The sequence below is a fragment of the Cavia porcellus genome, unplaced genomic scaffold (assembly GCF_034190915.1).
Source record: "Cavia porcellus strain 051 isolate PalLab524CR breed Dunkin Hartley unplaced genomic scaffold, mCavPor4.1 scaffold_8, whole genome shotgun sequence".
NCBI lineage: Eukaryota > Metazoa > Chordata > Mammalia > Rodentia > Caviidae > Cavia > Cavia porcellus.
Window position 1 is genome coordinate 64,624,165 of NW_026947491.1, and position 15,221 is coordinate 64,639,385.

The 15,221-nt window shown below is 39.9% G+C and overlaps 1 protein-coding gene across 1 annotated transcript in view; it reads left to right on the top strand.

Moving 5' to 3' along the window:
- Positions 1-800: 800 nt before the first annotated feature.
- Positions 801-15,221, top strand: part of Tph2 (tryptophan hydroxylase 2) — a 95,712-nt gene continuing 81,291 nt past the window's right edge. The window contains exons 1-5 of the mRNA XM_003476021.5: positions 801-1,075; positions 3,360-3,512; positions 5,894-6,077; positions 6,188-6,288; positions 11,093-11,160. Coding sequence (XP_003476069.1) covers positions 971-1,075; positions 3,360-3,512; positions 5,894-6,077; positions 6,188-6,288; positions 11,093-11,160 — 611 coding nt within the window. The 5' untranslated portion in view covers positions 801-970. The remainder of the gene's footprint in view (positions 1,076-3,359; positions 3,513-5,893; positions 6,078-6,187; positions 6,289-11,092; positions 11,161-15,221) is intronic.

Sequence of the window (15,221 nt, forward strand, 5' to 3'; positions counted from 1 at the left end):
GACTTTTAGGCAAGCATAATTAAGAGTTTTCCAGTCTTCGGAAGACTGGCAATACTTTCCTGTAGAATGGTGAATTTTATGACTTTATAAAGTCTAACTAGAAAGAATATCAATTGACTTATACATGATGATTGATAGATTTGATCAAGTTACAAGTGAAGACGAAAAATCCAGTGGCCATCAAGAGCATCAAAGGAATGACTAACATATGGCCTTGTAGTTTCTTTTTATTCTCATTTAGCAAGAGTCTAGAGTTAGCGTTTGAGCTATATCTATATGTGGTTAAATCAAAGCTTTATATTTCCTTTGCAGTACAATTGCCTGAACATCACTGTGCCTACAGACATAAGATTAAAAAGCACTTTTTATGAAAGCCATCATGCAGACTTGCACATACACAATGTGTTCACACACAGCTATAGCACGCCTGATCAGAAGAAAGCTTATTATCATAAAATAGCTTAAGGATTCAGCTGTGCCTGTCTTTCATATTTTCCTACTTTTAGAAAAAAGCACAGAACCCTTGAATTCATAGATGCTTAAAGACTAAGGCTACCTTGGCAGTAGCAGGCTTGAGAAATGAGAGCTGACATCAGGAGACAGATATTTTCTTACACAAATAACATTTCTCTATGTGTTTTCCTCTACCACCTCCGCCCAAATGGCTACTCGCCCTATGAAACAAACAAATCGTGTCTTGAGCACAGATAACCCCAGGCTTCGGATCTGTAATCTGACTGCGGCCATCAGCAACCAGAAATGAGTTTCTTTCTAATCAGCTTTCCATCAGGCCCCAGTCACTCATATAAAGGAGTCTGGGAAAGGATGATTTGCATTGCTCTTGAGCATTGGGGTTCTGGACAGCACCCTGAGCACTGCAGAAGAGCACCCCTTCCTCTCTCCTCCACCAGCGCCGCTATTGCCCCTCTAGTACCCCCTGCTGCCGAGAAAGAAAATTACATCCGGATCCATGCAACCGGCGATGATGATGTTTTCTAGTAAATACTGGGCAAGGAGAGGATTTTCTCTGGATTCAGCGGTGCCTGAAGAGCATCAGCTGCTTGGCAGCTTAACAGTGAGTACTGAGCAGCTGGAAGTCTCTAGAGTGTTTGCTAGGGTAGCGATCGTCTGGGCCTCACCGGATGGACACCTGGTGTGTATAAGAACACATACCTCAACGCACCCTTTTTTGTCTTGTCTCCTTGCTTCAGTTCTGTCCACCTTCTTCTTTAGTAAAAGTAAAGCAGGTGAACTGATCATTGCGTGCTCAATTTTATGTCCACAAAATAGGAAGTGAAGTTTTTGAACATTAAGAATCAGAGTTTATGTGAATCAATGTCCTAAAAATCCTGAGTGCATGGGAACTTTGAAAGGCCATTTATTACGAAGAAGTATAAGAAGAAAGAATTAAATCAGTTCCTGTGGTTTCCACAAGATCATAATATCTTCTTCACTCTGTTCAAGTCTATAGTGACCAGTCTGTAAACACAGAACTAACATTTTGCATTCGTGATTACAGATTTTGGATTAAGAAGGATCAAGCTCCTTTCAAAAGTTTTTCAGCATGCCTTGTTATTCCATTTAAAAGTTTAACTGATGGAGTAACAAAAACAGTATTTTACTTATTTTTATATGTAAGGAAGCTTTTGAATTTAAAATATTAAGAGGAAAAAGCAAAATTTGTACAATTTGCCCTGATTTCAGGTAATATTCATGAGATTTAATAAGAAGTAATACTTTCATTTCATGGCAATGAAATACAAATGTATTCAGGATCCTGATCACTAAAAATGTTAAATAATATTTCACTGCTGAACTACCAGAGTTTATCAACCAATTCCAACTTAGTTTGTCATAGAAAAGTCTGTTTGTAGCTCCAAATATGTGGCAGAGGGTTGCATTGCACTGACATATTATTATTAATAAAAATGTTGAAAAGTAATAATGGAAACTTGTGTAAAAGTATTTAAATCAATTTGCAAAAACCAGGACAAAAATATGAATAGATTTTTTAATATTTAAATGTGGCTCTTTTGATAAGATACTATATTGAGGAATTTGGAAGTCATAATGAAATGCTAGGAGGAAAACAAAACTCAGAATTATGGTTAATCTACTTTCCTTTCATATAAAAATGGCACTTAAATATATGAGATTTGTGTGTTGTGTGGTGAAGAGCAGGCAGATGTTGAGAGTACTAAGACATTTGAGCTTTTAATGACTAAATGTACTGTCAAATGTCAATGCTGCTCTCTCCCCTCAAGTCATAAATAATAAAATACCAAATCTGGTGAACAAGGCAATACTAATGTGTAAAAGTAAAGTCAACAGAGAAATCAGATGAAGACAATAGAAACCACCATTCACCAGGTTCCACATCAAAAATATGTTTTTCTGTTTATGAGGACATAAAAGATTGATGTAATTGCATTATATGATCATTTTCCAGAGGGATAGTTCTGCTTGTTCAACTCTATATTTGCATATAAACAATATAAAATACACTACCATAGTTCTGCATTGTGTGTCAATAAAAATTTTCTCATTTTTAATTTTACATTTCTCGCAATGTGATCTGAGTTTCCAGAATCTGTCATTTTTATCTTTAGCCAGGAGGACTAATGGTTATCACTCTGATTCTGTTGTTTACTGCAGATGATTACGAACTAATTTTTTTTATTCCTTTTTTCTTTCTTTTTTTCCCCTTTTATTTGTGGCTGAGTTTAATAATCATTTTTCGTATACTCTCGCCTGACACAGTTGCCTCTGTGCCAGAGATCTTCCATGTGCAAGTAGATTCACACTGACCTTCATATTGACAAGGTAGCTGTAACTGCAGAATGCAAGATATCCATTTTAGCTCATGTCTTTACATACTCAAAAATTAAATGTTTCAATTTAAGATTTAACCAAATCTAAATTTACTGTTGTTAAAAATGTTTGATTTTATTTTTGTTATATTTAGTAATAAATCTACTTTACATATAAATGATTCATTTAGACAAAAGATCAAATTAAATGCTGTATCATAAGCCCAGGGGAAAAAAGGGCAGAAATATTTATATATGTTCCTTTATACTTAATGGTGGTTAGAATTTTGTTGCTATTAAAGTGAAGTAAATATGATTTCCTTTTAATTTCAGCCATTAGATTATATGTGAGAGGACTGAAAATAGGGTCCTGGAATAGATTAGATCAACATTGAGAACAGACAGTTATGAGTTTCATGACAAATTCACTTTGAATTTTTGTGATTGATGGGGCTTCCAGGTTATGAGTTAAATACATGGAGAAAAATTTAAGTGTGGAAAATTCTGGAATACTAACTAGTAATGTTTTGTGTTTTTGATTTCTTGAAGCTAAATAAAGCTAGCTCAAGCAAAAATGATGACAAGAAAGGCAACCAAGGGAGCAGCAAAAGCGAAACCTCCGTGGAGCGTGGCAAGACTGCAGTGATATTTTCCTTGAAAAATGAAGTTGGGGGGCTGGTAAAAGCCCTGAGGCTCTTTCAGGTGAATGTGAACTATCATCACGTAACTTTAAAATGACTGCACCTCATTATAAACTTGTCATCTGTTACAAAACATTATTGAACCATTTTCTGGACAATGTGGTGAAATCAAAGGCGCCAAACGTCATGAGGCTTTACAAAATGAGTTTGTCTGCCAAACAATGAAATAAGCATATTTGCATGAACTATGATTTATTAAAAAGAATTAGTCTGTTAGGAACTCCATAGACTGTCGCCAAGTGAGAAAGTTCATAATTCAAATGTGAGCCCTACAGCTGAAAATGCAAACCCAAAAGAAGACACAGAGGGTGTCTTTAAATATCAAGAAGCTGAAGTTTTATTTGATTTGTTAAAATGGGAGTTTTACACATGTAATAAATAAGAGCATATTTATCACATAAAGTAGGATGCACAAAACTAGGCACATGATATTCTGCTAAGCCTAATTGTTTCATGATCTTGATGCATCTTTTGTAAATGAGGTACGTACTTCCATATGAATTGTAAGGCTAGCTCTCCCTGTAGCTCATAGAAATGTAGTTAGCATTTTCTCAGTCTCAAATCTGTGGTTTGAGCCCTCAAAAAAGAGCCCAGAAGAGGATGAGCCTAGAAAGGTGTACACTGATGGCTCCTTTCCTTCTTAAAGATACACTGTCCCTTATTGAAGGTATTTTGTTTGGGGACAGTGGCTGCTGATTTGAGCAGTAAGATATGGAGCCCACCTCTGCCTGGCACTGGGGCACCTATGCTGTGGCCAAAGACCGTTAGAATTCCTATCCAGGGATTCAAATTTGTATTCTGTTTTGGTCAGTCACTAGAAGCTCCCAAAGTTTAATTTCTTCATTTGTAAGCAGCAATAATGATTCTTACCTAACCGTGCTGAGGGATGAAATAATATGAACAAAGGTGCTTTGCAAAGTATGCAGAAATGAGATAGTTTATGATGCCTCTACGATGATCATAGAAGGGAAATTAGTCTGATTTGGCAAGTATTCCCTTTTGACCTTGACGAAAAGATCAGGCACCATAAACAGCGGTAATGGAAATCTGGGATAGTATTTTACACGTAATTGTGTCATCTAGAGCTGTGTCTGCACAAGCCTAAAGGCAAGCCGATTCAATTAGACAGCTGGGTGCAGTGGGGAAATCCCCAGAGAAGTTAACAGCTCCAAGTTTTCACTCTGTCCTCAGCTAGTGTAAGCTAAATCTCTTCAACCAGTGGTCATTGAAAGTCCAAAGTGACACAATGTATATGAAATTATTTGACTCTTTAGCTTAATATTATTCCTTTATTATCAATCAATTTAGAAAATATAGTACTATTAGTAAGGTTAATAAAAACAGAACACCTAGCTTCCTGGTCACAAGGCTTGTTTCTTTAGGGAGTATGTTGTTTGTTTTGATCATATTCAGGCACCGAAAAGTACTTATCCTGCTCCTGTGCTGAGCATTCTGAGGTCATCCAGGATCCTATCAGGACTTGGGCTAATAACTGGAGCGTACCATCTGGGGTGTCGGAGAGATGTCTGCTTAGGGGTGGAGAGAACTTGGTCTTCAATTAACTTAAGAGAAAGACAGCTATGTCACTGGGGAAATCTAAACTTGATTTTTAGGCATTAAATTACTTTTATCCCTTGAGTAGCTTATTGCAAGGAGATTTTTAACTCCTGAAATTCATCATAGGATGATAGTTGTAGTAATGCTTTCTTGGACAAAGCTAGCCTGGAGGTTGCCGAAAGAGAATAATTACTAAATGGTCAGACTTAGAGGACATTATTATTTTTGACCTTTTGTTTTGCCTTCTCGTTGTGCCATAAGTAAATTACTTGTTTGATTTACTTTTGCCTTTAGAGAGTTTCTCTCGACTGCTTTTCTCGCTTTGCTGACTTTTCTGGTGATCTGGGTTCTGCTTTGGCTGGTATTTCTCAAATACTCAGAAATTTTCCTGTTGCCTCCCCAACTTCCACCTGCCATGTCTTATAGTCACTCATTTTTAAAAAGGTTACTTCATTTAAAACTTTATTTCAAAAAGAACTTTCCATCGTTATAAAATTGGGAGTTTGCGCTTCAGTTGTTTTTAGAAACCTACAAAATAGGAATCTTGAGATCAGATGGTAATGTATGGTGGTAGATAGTTATAGGTTATTTTTTTATGAGACAAGACAAACTGCACCGAGGCAGAATAATACAACTTTCTTATAGAGTCAGTATTTGGAAACATTTTTACTTATTAGTCAATCAAAGAGCAAGAAGATTCTCGTTTTTCTCTTTTGTGGGTACTTGACACTGTTGATTATGAATCAACCAATCAAACAAACAAAAAAGCATTTCTTTTATTATGATCTGAGTGTGAGTTAGAGATGTTACTTAATGTTTCCACAGGAAAAACATGTCAACATGGTTCATATTGAATCCAGGAGATCCCGGCGAAGAAGTTCTGAGGTTGAAATCTTCGTGGACTGTGAGTGCGGTAAAGCAGAATTTAACGAACTCATTCAGTTGCTGAAATTTCAAACCACCATCGTGACACTGAATCCACCGGAGAACATTTGGACAGAGGAAGAAGGCAAGAGCGGGTGTTGCTTGTTGAGTGATTTTTGTAGTTTGACAAACGTGTGAAGGGGAAAACACAATCTGTGAGCTAATATGTTTTGCGCTTTGCACTGTCGTTAATAGAGCTTGAGGATGTGCCTTGGTTCCCCCGGAAGATCTCTGAGTTGGACAAATGCTCTCACAGAGTCCTCATGTACGGTACTGAGCTTGATGCTGACCACCCAGTAAGTATCTAGCAGAATCCATCTCCATGGGCTTTCCCAGCTCTGCCCATGGGCCAGGCAGTGAGCTGTAATGCATTATATAGAGAAATTTATTATGTGCCCTTCATAACCAAGAGCAGACTTTGTGATGATAAAGCTTCCCTGTACACATGTGTTGGCTAGAAGCAGGTCAGAAAGATGGCGTTTCCACATTTATTTTTAAAAGGCTTGGATAGAGGAGAGGATTCTGCACCCTGAAGATTATTTTTGTGGAATTAGACAGACTGAAATATACTTCTAGATGGTGACCCTTAGAAAAATGATTAACTGCAATTGATCGGACCTTTGGGACACTAGAGAAGGCTGGGCATGATGGGGCTCACGGAGAGAATAAAATGTTTCCTGCCATTTTCCTTGACTGGAGGTAGTTAGGGGCAGAGTAATGTGGTTGACTTCAGTCTCAGTGGAAAGGCAGAAGGTTTAAAATAAATCTGTGATGGAGGATGTATCTGTCCCCATGTCTACTCTGAATCTATCTACCACCATTCTCTCCTCCGCTCCAATAAAAATGACCATCTTTAAAGAGTTATGATAGTTTTGTGAGTATTTCCCATTATTTCCCTCTCCCCTTTATACATCAGTTTTCATTTAACACGAGAGGCCTAGCTAGAACTTCTTTGTGATCAGAATGAAATGCACTTAATAGTCTGGGAGAGGTGGGCAATGCACCCATTTGTTACAAGCAGTTTCTTCCTCCCTCAGTGACCCTTGCTTGAAAATAGATAAAAGTGGGAAGTCCAAGTATAGAGTCTTGCTTATAGGAAGCCTTTGTGTGATGAGGTAGCGGGTTATAGGTGTTCACACTGTTTCAGGCAGGGAATCCGGTAATGTGACCACACTTTTACGTGGGTGGCTGTCAAAGTGGGAGCGCAGATCTTTAGTATCAGCCTCACCTAGACACTTGAATTAACCCGTCCACACTGAGGTTTGGGAATCATTCGTGTATGGGGAAATATGAGAACTTCAACGCTAGAGAAATTTTCAGTCACTAATCATTTTGCATAATATACCAGTTCAAACCAATTTGAGTATGTGATTCAAGTAAATAATCAAGCAGAACTAATTTAGTTGCATTATTTTTAAAAACCTGAATTCATACAAGAACCAGTGTGTTTTACTTGCCAGCATAGCGTGTGATTTCAGGCTGTTTCACAGACTGTTTAGCATGTGAATCTCTTGAACATCAGAAAAAACATTCAAAATGGTCTTAATAATCAACTTTTGTTATCTTCTCTCAGTTTCAGCGGAGTCAGATCTAGCACAGGGGCCTGGCGTTAGGGATTGTCAGGACTAGGGCTGCAGAGAAACCAGTTGTTAACCTGCAGAATGACCTTGGGCTAGTCCCTCTACCTCTGTGTCTCATTCTTTATGTAAAAAACTGGAAATAAAGGTCTTATTGACCTCAAAGGGGTGTTTGAAAGCCTGGTTAATAAAACAACTGGAAGGCATTTTGGAAAGAGTAAATTACTTAATTCCAGTAATGAAAATGCTGTACTAAATCATCCAGATCAATGTCTGGACAGTAAAGGATTTTTTGATAACCTATTTCCAAGTGTTCCCTTTAGTCTAGTTTGAAAATTACTCAACCTGGAAAAAGAAGTTCAGCTATTTGAATGGAAAAACCACAGCAATCACTGACCTTACTCTGAAAAAAATTTGTTCTAACACCAAGAGTAAATTTTCCTGTGCTTAATTTTATTCCATTGTTCCTAATTATACCCACTTTATGATACCTTCTCTTATTTTCTGCGCAGCCACTTGAAATAATTGCAAGTACTTAGCAGCTCTGTACCACTCTTGTCATTTTTAACCACGTTTCCTTTATAAGCATGCCAAATGCTCATTATACAAAATTTGATGTTGGTGTTTTGTAAGTTCTAATTTGATGAAGAAGAAAAATGTCATCTAAGCAGTTTTTTGTGACTGAGAATAATCTCAGTTCTGAGTCGGACACAAGGACCCTGCAGTAGGGTAGATCAGAAAGGGCGTGTTATGTAGGTCATGCTGCTGAGGTTCCTTAGAAAGGGTTGAATGTCTAGCCTAGTGCCTGTGAAACTTTAATGGAAAGCAAATCACCTGTGAGGCTTTCTAAAGATGTAGATAATGATTCTATAGGTCTTAGGCTGCCTTTCTGGTGAGCTCCTGGTGGGGGCCTCCTCCAGAGGGGAAGGGGCCAGCCTGAATGAGACTGAGTTCTTTCAAAGTGTGACTAAAGGTCTCTTCTAGGGTGCTGGTTAAAAATGTGACATCTTGGGGCTCCTGTGAAGCACTCTGAATCAGAACTTTCAGAGACCGAACCAAGAATCTTCCTGTAAAGGACTGGCAGGAGGTTCTGATGAGCTCTGAGTGTGAGAATTAATGTCCAGTTCAGTGAGTCCTAGCTTTAGCTTTCCATTCACATCAGCTGTGGGATTTTAACAAAACAAAACAAAAAGCAAAACACTGTTGCCAGCGCCTCATCCCAGAAATCTAAAATCAGAATCTCTGGGAATATGGCCAGGTTTGGAGTATTATTTAAAGCTCTTCAGATGATTCCAGTGTCCCACCAGCGTTGGGATGGCTACTTCAGGGGCGGCATAAATTGAGCTAGGCACTTTAGGGTTCAGGCTGGATCTTTGGTTACCTTTGATTTAAACTGAGGGGGAGAAGGTAGATTTGTGCAGCAAGTACTCTCAGGGTATAGGGTGGCCAGATTGTGTGAATAAATATATAGGATGCCCAGTTAAATTGGAAAAATTTGTTGTTTATTTGAAATTGAAATTTAACTGGGCATTCTGTATTTTGTCTGGGAAACCTAGCCCTGGCTTCCATTCAGAACGAATGGCCAAGTTGTGCTGTGTATATAATCGCTGGTGCAGCCGGTATCTCTTCCTTTGCCAGTCCATGGTTCAATCCAGGAAGTTCTGGATCACCCACATTTGCGTAATCACCGCCACTCCAGGCTAATGGGGCATGATGAGTGAATTTCTCTCTTGCGTCCCTGGAAAAGGTGCAGGTGTTTGCTGAGGAGAAACAGTTGAGATTCTTCTGGAAGCGCAGCAGATTACGATGATGCTGTTACCATGGTGTCCAGTCTGGCAGGAAATAGGGAACAGATGCTGTGCTTTTCACAGAATTCTTCCTCTTCTGTCATGGCCTACTTTATTTTTGAATAATAAAGGTGCTGGAGTTCTTCAGTTGTCCTCCCCCCAGCTTACCTGCTTTTACCAGGGAGTGTTGAAGCTTACTTCTTCCCTGACCATGTCTGTCCTCTACAGCAGGCCGTTTTTGATTGCAGCCCCATTACCAATGAGGTAACTATGGCCACAAAATTTAGTCTGTAGGCATTTTAGATCTTCACAAGCCTGTCTATCAAGCCCAGGAAAAAAACCCAGAATCCACAGCACAAGACAGAAAGTGCTAGTTTCTTAGCAGAGGAGACTTTGGGTTTTTTTAGGAGACTTCATTTTTTTTTATTTTTTATTTTTTATTTTTAAATCGGTACCAGGGATCAAACTCATGACCATGCGCTTGCAAGGCAGGCCCTTATGCCTGCTGAGCTAAATCCCCAGCCCCAGGAGACTTCATTTCTACTGGGCATTAACTGTGATCTCATGACATTTATTCCTTCTCCCCTCCATTAATAACTCTCTTGTTATTCTAAAAGGAAGATCATTCTCCATTTCTGTGTAGCGGAGCCCTTTGAAGATTCCTGGTCTCTAAGGCCTGTTTTCTGTTAGCAAGATAAGAGAACAGGGTGATTTTCTAGTGTTTTAGGGGTTCCTCTTCACCAGTCAACCTCGTAGAAGTGTCTGTGGTCACAGAGGTAGCGTAGGCCTTGTCCTTGTTCTTTTATTCCTGTGGCTTGTTTTCTGGCCTGGCCTCTGTGAACGAAGGCCACTGCTTCCCAGTTGTCTGTGGGGATTGTGGGGTTGTGGAGCTAAGAAGTTAAGTGGAAACCCTTTCTTCTGAGTGCCCAGCAGCAAAAACCCCAGAAAGAATTAATTGAAAATACAGGGAGAAGAGGAAAAGGAGAAGTCTATTGGCAAGAGAACAAATTGCTGAGTAAACCAGGAAGTCCTCACAGTAGTGTTCCATTTGACTGAAAAATGACAGTTACAGTGTTTAATTCCCCAAGCAGACAATGCTAGATAAAAATCTTAACTAAGTTGGCGGAGATGTGTTAGAATGATAGTAACTCAGAACGAGATAGAAGTAACCTGCTGCCCTTGCATGAATCCCTTACTGATTTTATATTAGATGGCTGCAGTCATAAATGACAGCAAAATCTCTTTAATTCATACCAATTTGGGGATCTGATGATGATTCTGACTGACAGAGGTTTTAGTAAATGTTATATTCGTTAATTATTTACACAGAGCAATTAGAATTAAGTGAACTGATTGAATAATCCTATTAAAGAGACTGATTTTAATAAATAGGATGAGACTGGCTTGTAATTAAGATCAATTATATGTAAACGATACTTGAAAACCAAAAGATACTGTGCAAAATATCAATTTGTTTCACTAAGCCATTCTGCTTACTTAGTGCAAAGGTAAACTTGCTTGAATTCCCACACATCCCAAATTAGTAGAGCCCGAATTGAATGAGGTTTCACTGTAAGCACAATTTGCTTTTGCTTGTGTCATCAAGGGGGTCATCTGCGGATACGATTTGCATTTGAATTGAACATTCAATAAACACCACAGTGATTTTCCTTTGGGCATTCTGCAGCTAATTTTTTGTCACTTTGTTAAATAACTTAATCTCTTTTTTGTTTAAGGGATTTAAGGACAATGTCTATCGACAGAGGAGGAAGTATTTTGTGGATGTGGCTATGAGTTATAAATAGTAAGTACCCGCTGTAATTCTTTCTTGTCATGGGCTAGTTACGAAAAGCACGCACTGTGTTAAACACACCTGTTGTCTTTTCACTTAAATTTTTGCAGAAGGCAGACATGAACCATTTTGAACACTCACCAACTCCATAGGTTTTAAATGCCAGCCCTGATATTTGACATCTGGGTATAATTGTAAAATAATGAGACCCATGGGCCACCTGCCAAGTGCCACATTTATACCACCGTGTTCGCAGCTCCGTTAAGGCGAGAAGTTATTTCTGTATACTCAGTAAGGCTCGGGAACTGGGCTTTAATTTTACTTTTGACTGACTTTTTGGTGTCCAGTTTCTGCAATGAGAGCGGATGATGCAACAAGAATGGGGGAAGGAGTCATTTAAGCAGCCACAGTGGAAAGGAAATGTGTTTGCTTTACCCAGAAAGGGGAATTCCTCGTAAATTAGAGGGGCAAGGGAAAGTTTCACTCAGTCCAAGATCACAGTTGGGATGAAAGTGAAGAACTTCACTGTCCACAGTACATGATAATTAGCTGCGTCTGGTAATAGTGTAGCGTTGACTGGGGCTCTGTCCAGACAAATGGAGTGGATGTTAGGTTCCTTTTATTTTACTCTCTCCCATACTAGAGGGGTCCTCTCTTTCCCTCTTCTGGTATACGGTCAGTTGTATGAAGCTGGTCCTCAGAACAAAGTATAAACCCATGTCTGGTAGAGGCAGAGTCCACCCTTCTGTAGTTGTGGCTGGAGGACACATTTGACTGTCCTGAGAGGCAATTGTTGGTGAGAATTTAGAGCAGTGTGTTAGGACGGAGGAATCAGTACTGGCATCTGCTCATTTGTACCTTCCCTTGATTGGTTGTCTTCTCTACCTCTCCAGCCCCAGGCATCCTTCATTGTTTCTCTGCCGTATTTATAAAAACCGTTTTCACGGAAACCAAGTCTGCTTGGCACATGCTTTTCCCCACGTATCCACTGTTTCCAGCAGGGTCTTTCCTCCTCTGTGGGGACTTTCTACTCCTCACAATGTCAGTGTGCATGTGGTTTGCCCTGGCCCAAGCCAATCTCGTGTGCCCCTTTGTCGTCAGGACCATTATTCACTGGTCTCTTTTCTGAGAGTTTCTTAGGCAAATTGCCAAGGCAGGACCCCAGTGGACTGGGCTCACTTTCCATGTCAGACCCAGGTAAGTGGCTGTGAGCTTTAAGATTGGTTCCCTCTGGTTCACAAGCTCTCCCTGTGGAGTCAGGTCATGCCTGCATGGCCAGGTCCTTAGAAGGGCTGTGGGTGGGGCAGTCCTTTGGGGAAAGACAGGGCTCAGACAGACAGAGCCTTCTCCCTTAGGTAAAATAGATAAAAATGTACTTTATAGTATAGTACCCTTAGGTAAAATAGATTAAAATATATTTTATAGTAGATTATCTATCTGTCTATATTTGTACCTTGGTTCATGAAATTAATTTATTTTACAATTCTGGGGAAGACAGCTGCATTTGTGTTTGGGGAAGATGGCCAGTGTTGTGTGTATCACCTGATATGGAGTTTGTGAGTGGAAACAAAATTTTAATTCATTTATTTGAGAAATGAATTGTTTGTGAGCATAAGCACCTGTGAACCAAGTTATTACTGTATATATGTATATGTATATATATATAGGTGTGTGTATTATATATATATAATTTTTGACATAATATTTTGTTGGCATAATGACTAAAGGATAGTTAAGCTGTTACTTGTTTCTTCTCAATGGACTCCAAACACTGGACAAAGACAAGCTGATATAGTGGTGATTCATATGCAGTAGTATGTTAAAAGCATGGTGGATATTAAAACCAAACAACTATGGTAAAAGACACATTGCTTATAATCCTCCTCCAAATACTCCCCTCCACTTTGAACACACTTTTCCCACTGTTGCCGCTATCTGACGCAGTTCTGGGCGTCCTGTTTCATGAGTGCCTCTAGCTGTAATGTTGTGGCTGTCTTAGTGTCCCGAGTTGATTCCAGACATTTGCCTTCCATAGTCATTTTTACTTTTGGAGGAGCTAGACGTTGTACTGTGGCAGAACCAGTGAATAAAGTGGATGTTGACACACTGTACTCCTTTTATATACCTGCCTTCCTACTGGATGACATTCAGCAGCGATGTTCACCTCACAAAGATACTCACAAAAGAGCATTTTCAGAATTGCTTCAGAAAGGGACAGAATGAGGGGATAAGAGGAGCACTCTGAGAAGGATTGATGACAATGTGTCTTTCACTGTAATAATTTTGTAAACATGTGTCATATGTTTTGATTAGCCTTTAGGAGTCAGTGGTTCCAAGGAGCACTGATCATGGGAAATCATTTTCTTTTTAATGAAAGAGAACAACTACACTCTTTAAAAATACTTTTATATTTTGGTACTGAGGATCAAACTCATGACCTCGTACTTGCCAGGCAGGTGCTTGTGCTGCTGAGCTAAACCCCCAATCTGGATGTCATTTGCTTTTAAAGAAACATTTGTATGTGGAAAGGAGAGGAAAGAGTAGCGTAGCCTCAAAATGATGGACGGTGAGGTTACCAAAGTGTTAACAACCTTTTGCCTTTGCTGCCTTGTCGTGGCCGAGGAGTGAAAGAGAGCTGTGGTTTCTGTGGGGAAAGAGCAGAAATGGGAGACTGGAGCAGGTGACAGCTGCACAGAGCAGGCGGTGTGGACCTGAGGCGTCCCAGGACCTGTTCCCGTTTGGAAGTTTGGGGAGTGCTCAGGTCCAGGGGGGATGGCTCTCGTAATTCAGTGCTCAGGAGACTGAGGTGGGGAGGACACTGACAATTTATCACTTTACGGAAATAACTCTCATAGGACTCGCAAAACCCGCCCTGTTTTCATGACAGCAAAGGAGGTGAAATTATATGGGAGAGCTGTTTGGTAGGTACACAAACAAAGAGTGCTTAACTATAAGAGTTTAGTATCCAGGAGTATTGGAACCTGCTCATTGGACAGTGCTGAGCTCTCACTAAGCAGGTCAACAAAGTGCTAAAAATCCGGGGTGCCAGAGTAAGAGCCTGTGGGTTCAAGTACTAGCTCCGCTGCTTCCTGGCTAGAATATCAGCTTCATAGTGCCTCAGCTTCCTCATCTGGGCAGTATGTCTGATGGCATGACCTGTCTCACAGGGCTGCAGTGAAGATTTGAAAGAGAATGTGTGTGCTGTATACAGCACCATGCCTGTCGGTTAATGTTATGTCCCTTTAGCACCTCTCCCCTGGGCTGCTGCCTATTTCCAGTTCACTGTTCTCTCTTCTTTTCCTCTTCCTCCTCCTCTTCTGTTCCTCTTCTTTCCTTTACTTCCCTCCTGGTCCTCCATCTCTGTCTTTTTCTCTTTCTCTTTCTTCTTTCCATGATACTAGGAATTGAACCAGGGAAGCTGAGCTACATCTTAGCACTTTTATATTTTGAGACAGTTTTTACTAAGCTGTACAGGCTGGGTTGAACATGTTGTCCACGCCCTGCCTCAGCCTCCTGAGTAACGGGTGGTACATACATCCATCACAGTGTCTAGCTAATTTTCTTCCTAAGGCTCTTTGTGGTGCCATCTTAACAAATGATGCAGCCCAAGCATCCCTAAGAGCAACACTTGCGAAGAAATTATTTGATTTCCTATTAAGAAATTGTTGAGTAACCTGATGCTTTTCATTTTGACCAACATTCTTCTTAATAGTAAGCAGACATAATCTCATTTTTGTTCATGTAAGAGAAGCTGACAAAATACTGATAACAAATTGCCAGTCCCCTGGGTGTTCCCTGAAGACAGTCATTTCCAGGAGTAATTGAACCAGCAAAATATAAACCTGGGACTTTTGAAAACAGATCCTCTTGCAAAGGATCTCTCTTCGAGAGGTCTTGTTGTCCTGGCTGAGGTTCCTCTGTGTATCAGTTTGAGGATGGATAGGAGACAGGTGTGCACCTGTGTGTGTGTTTGTATGTGTGTGCACCCATGTGTATTTGTGTGTGTATGTGGAGATGGAGCTTGCTAGTTCACTTTCTAGTTCCTTTACTGTTATGATGTTAGTTGGGGTGGG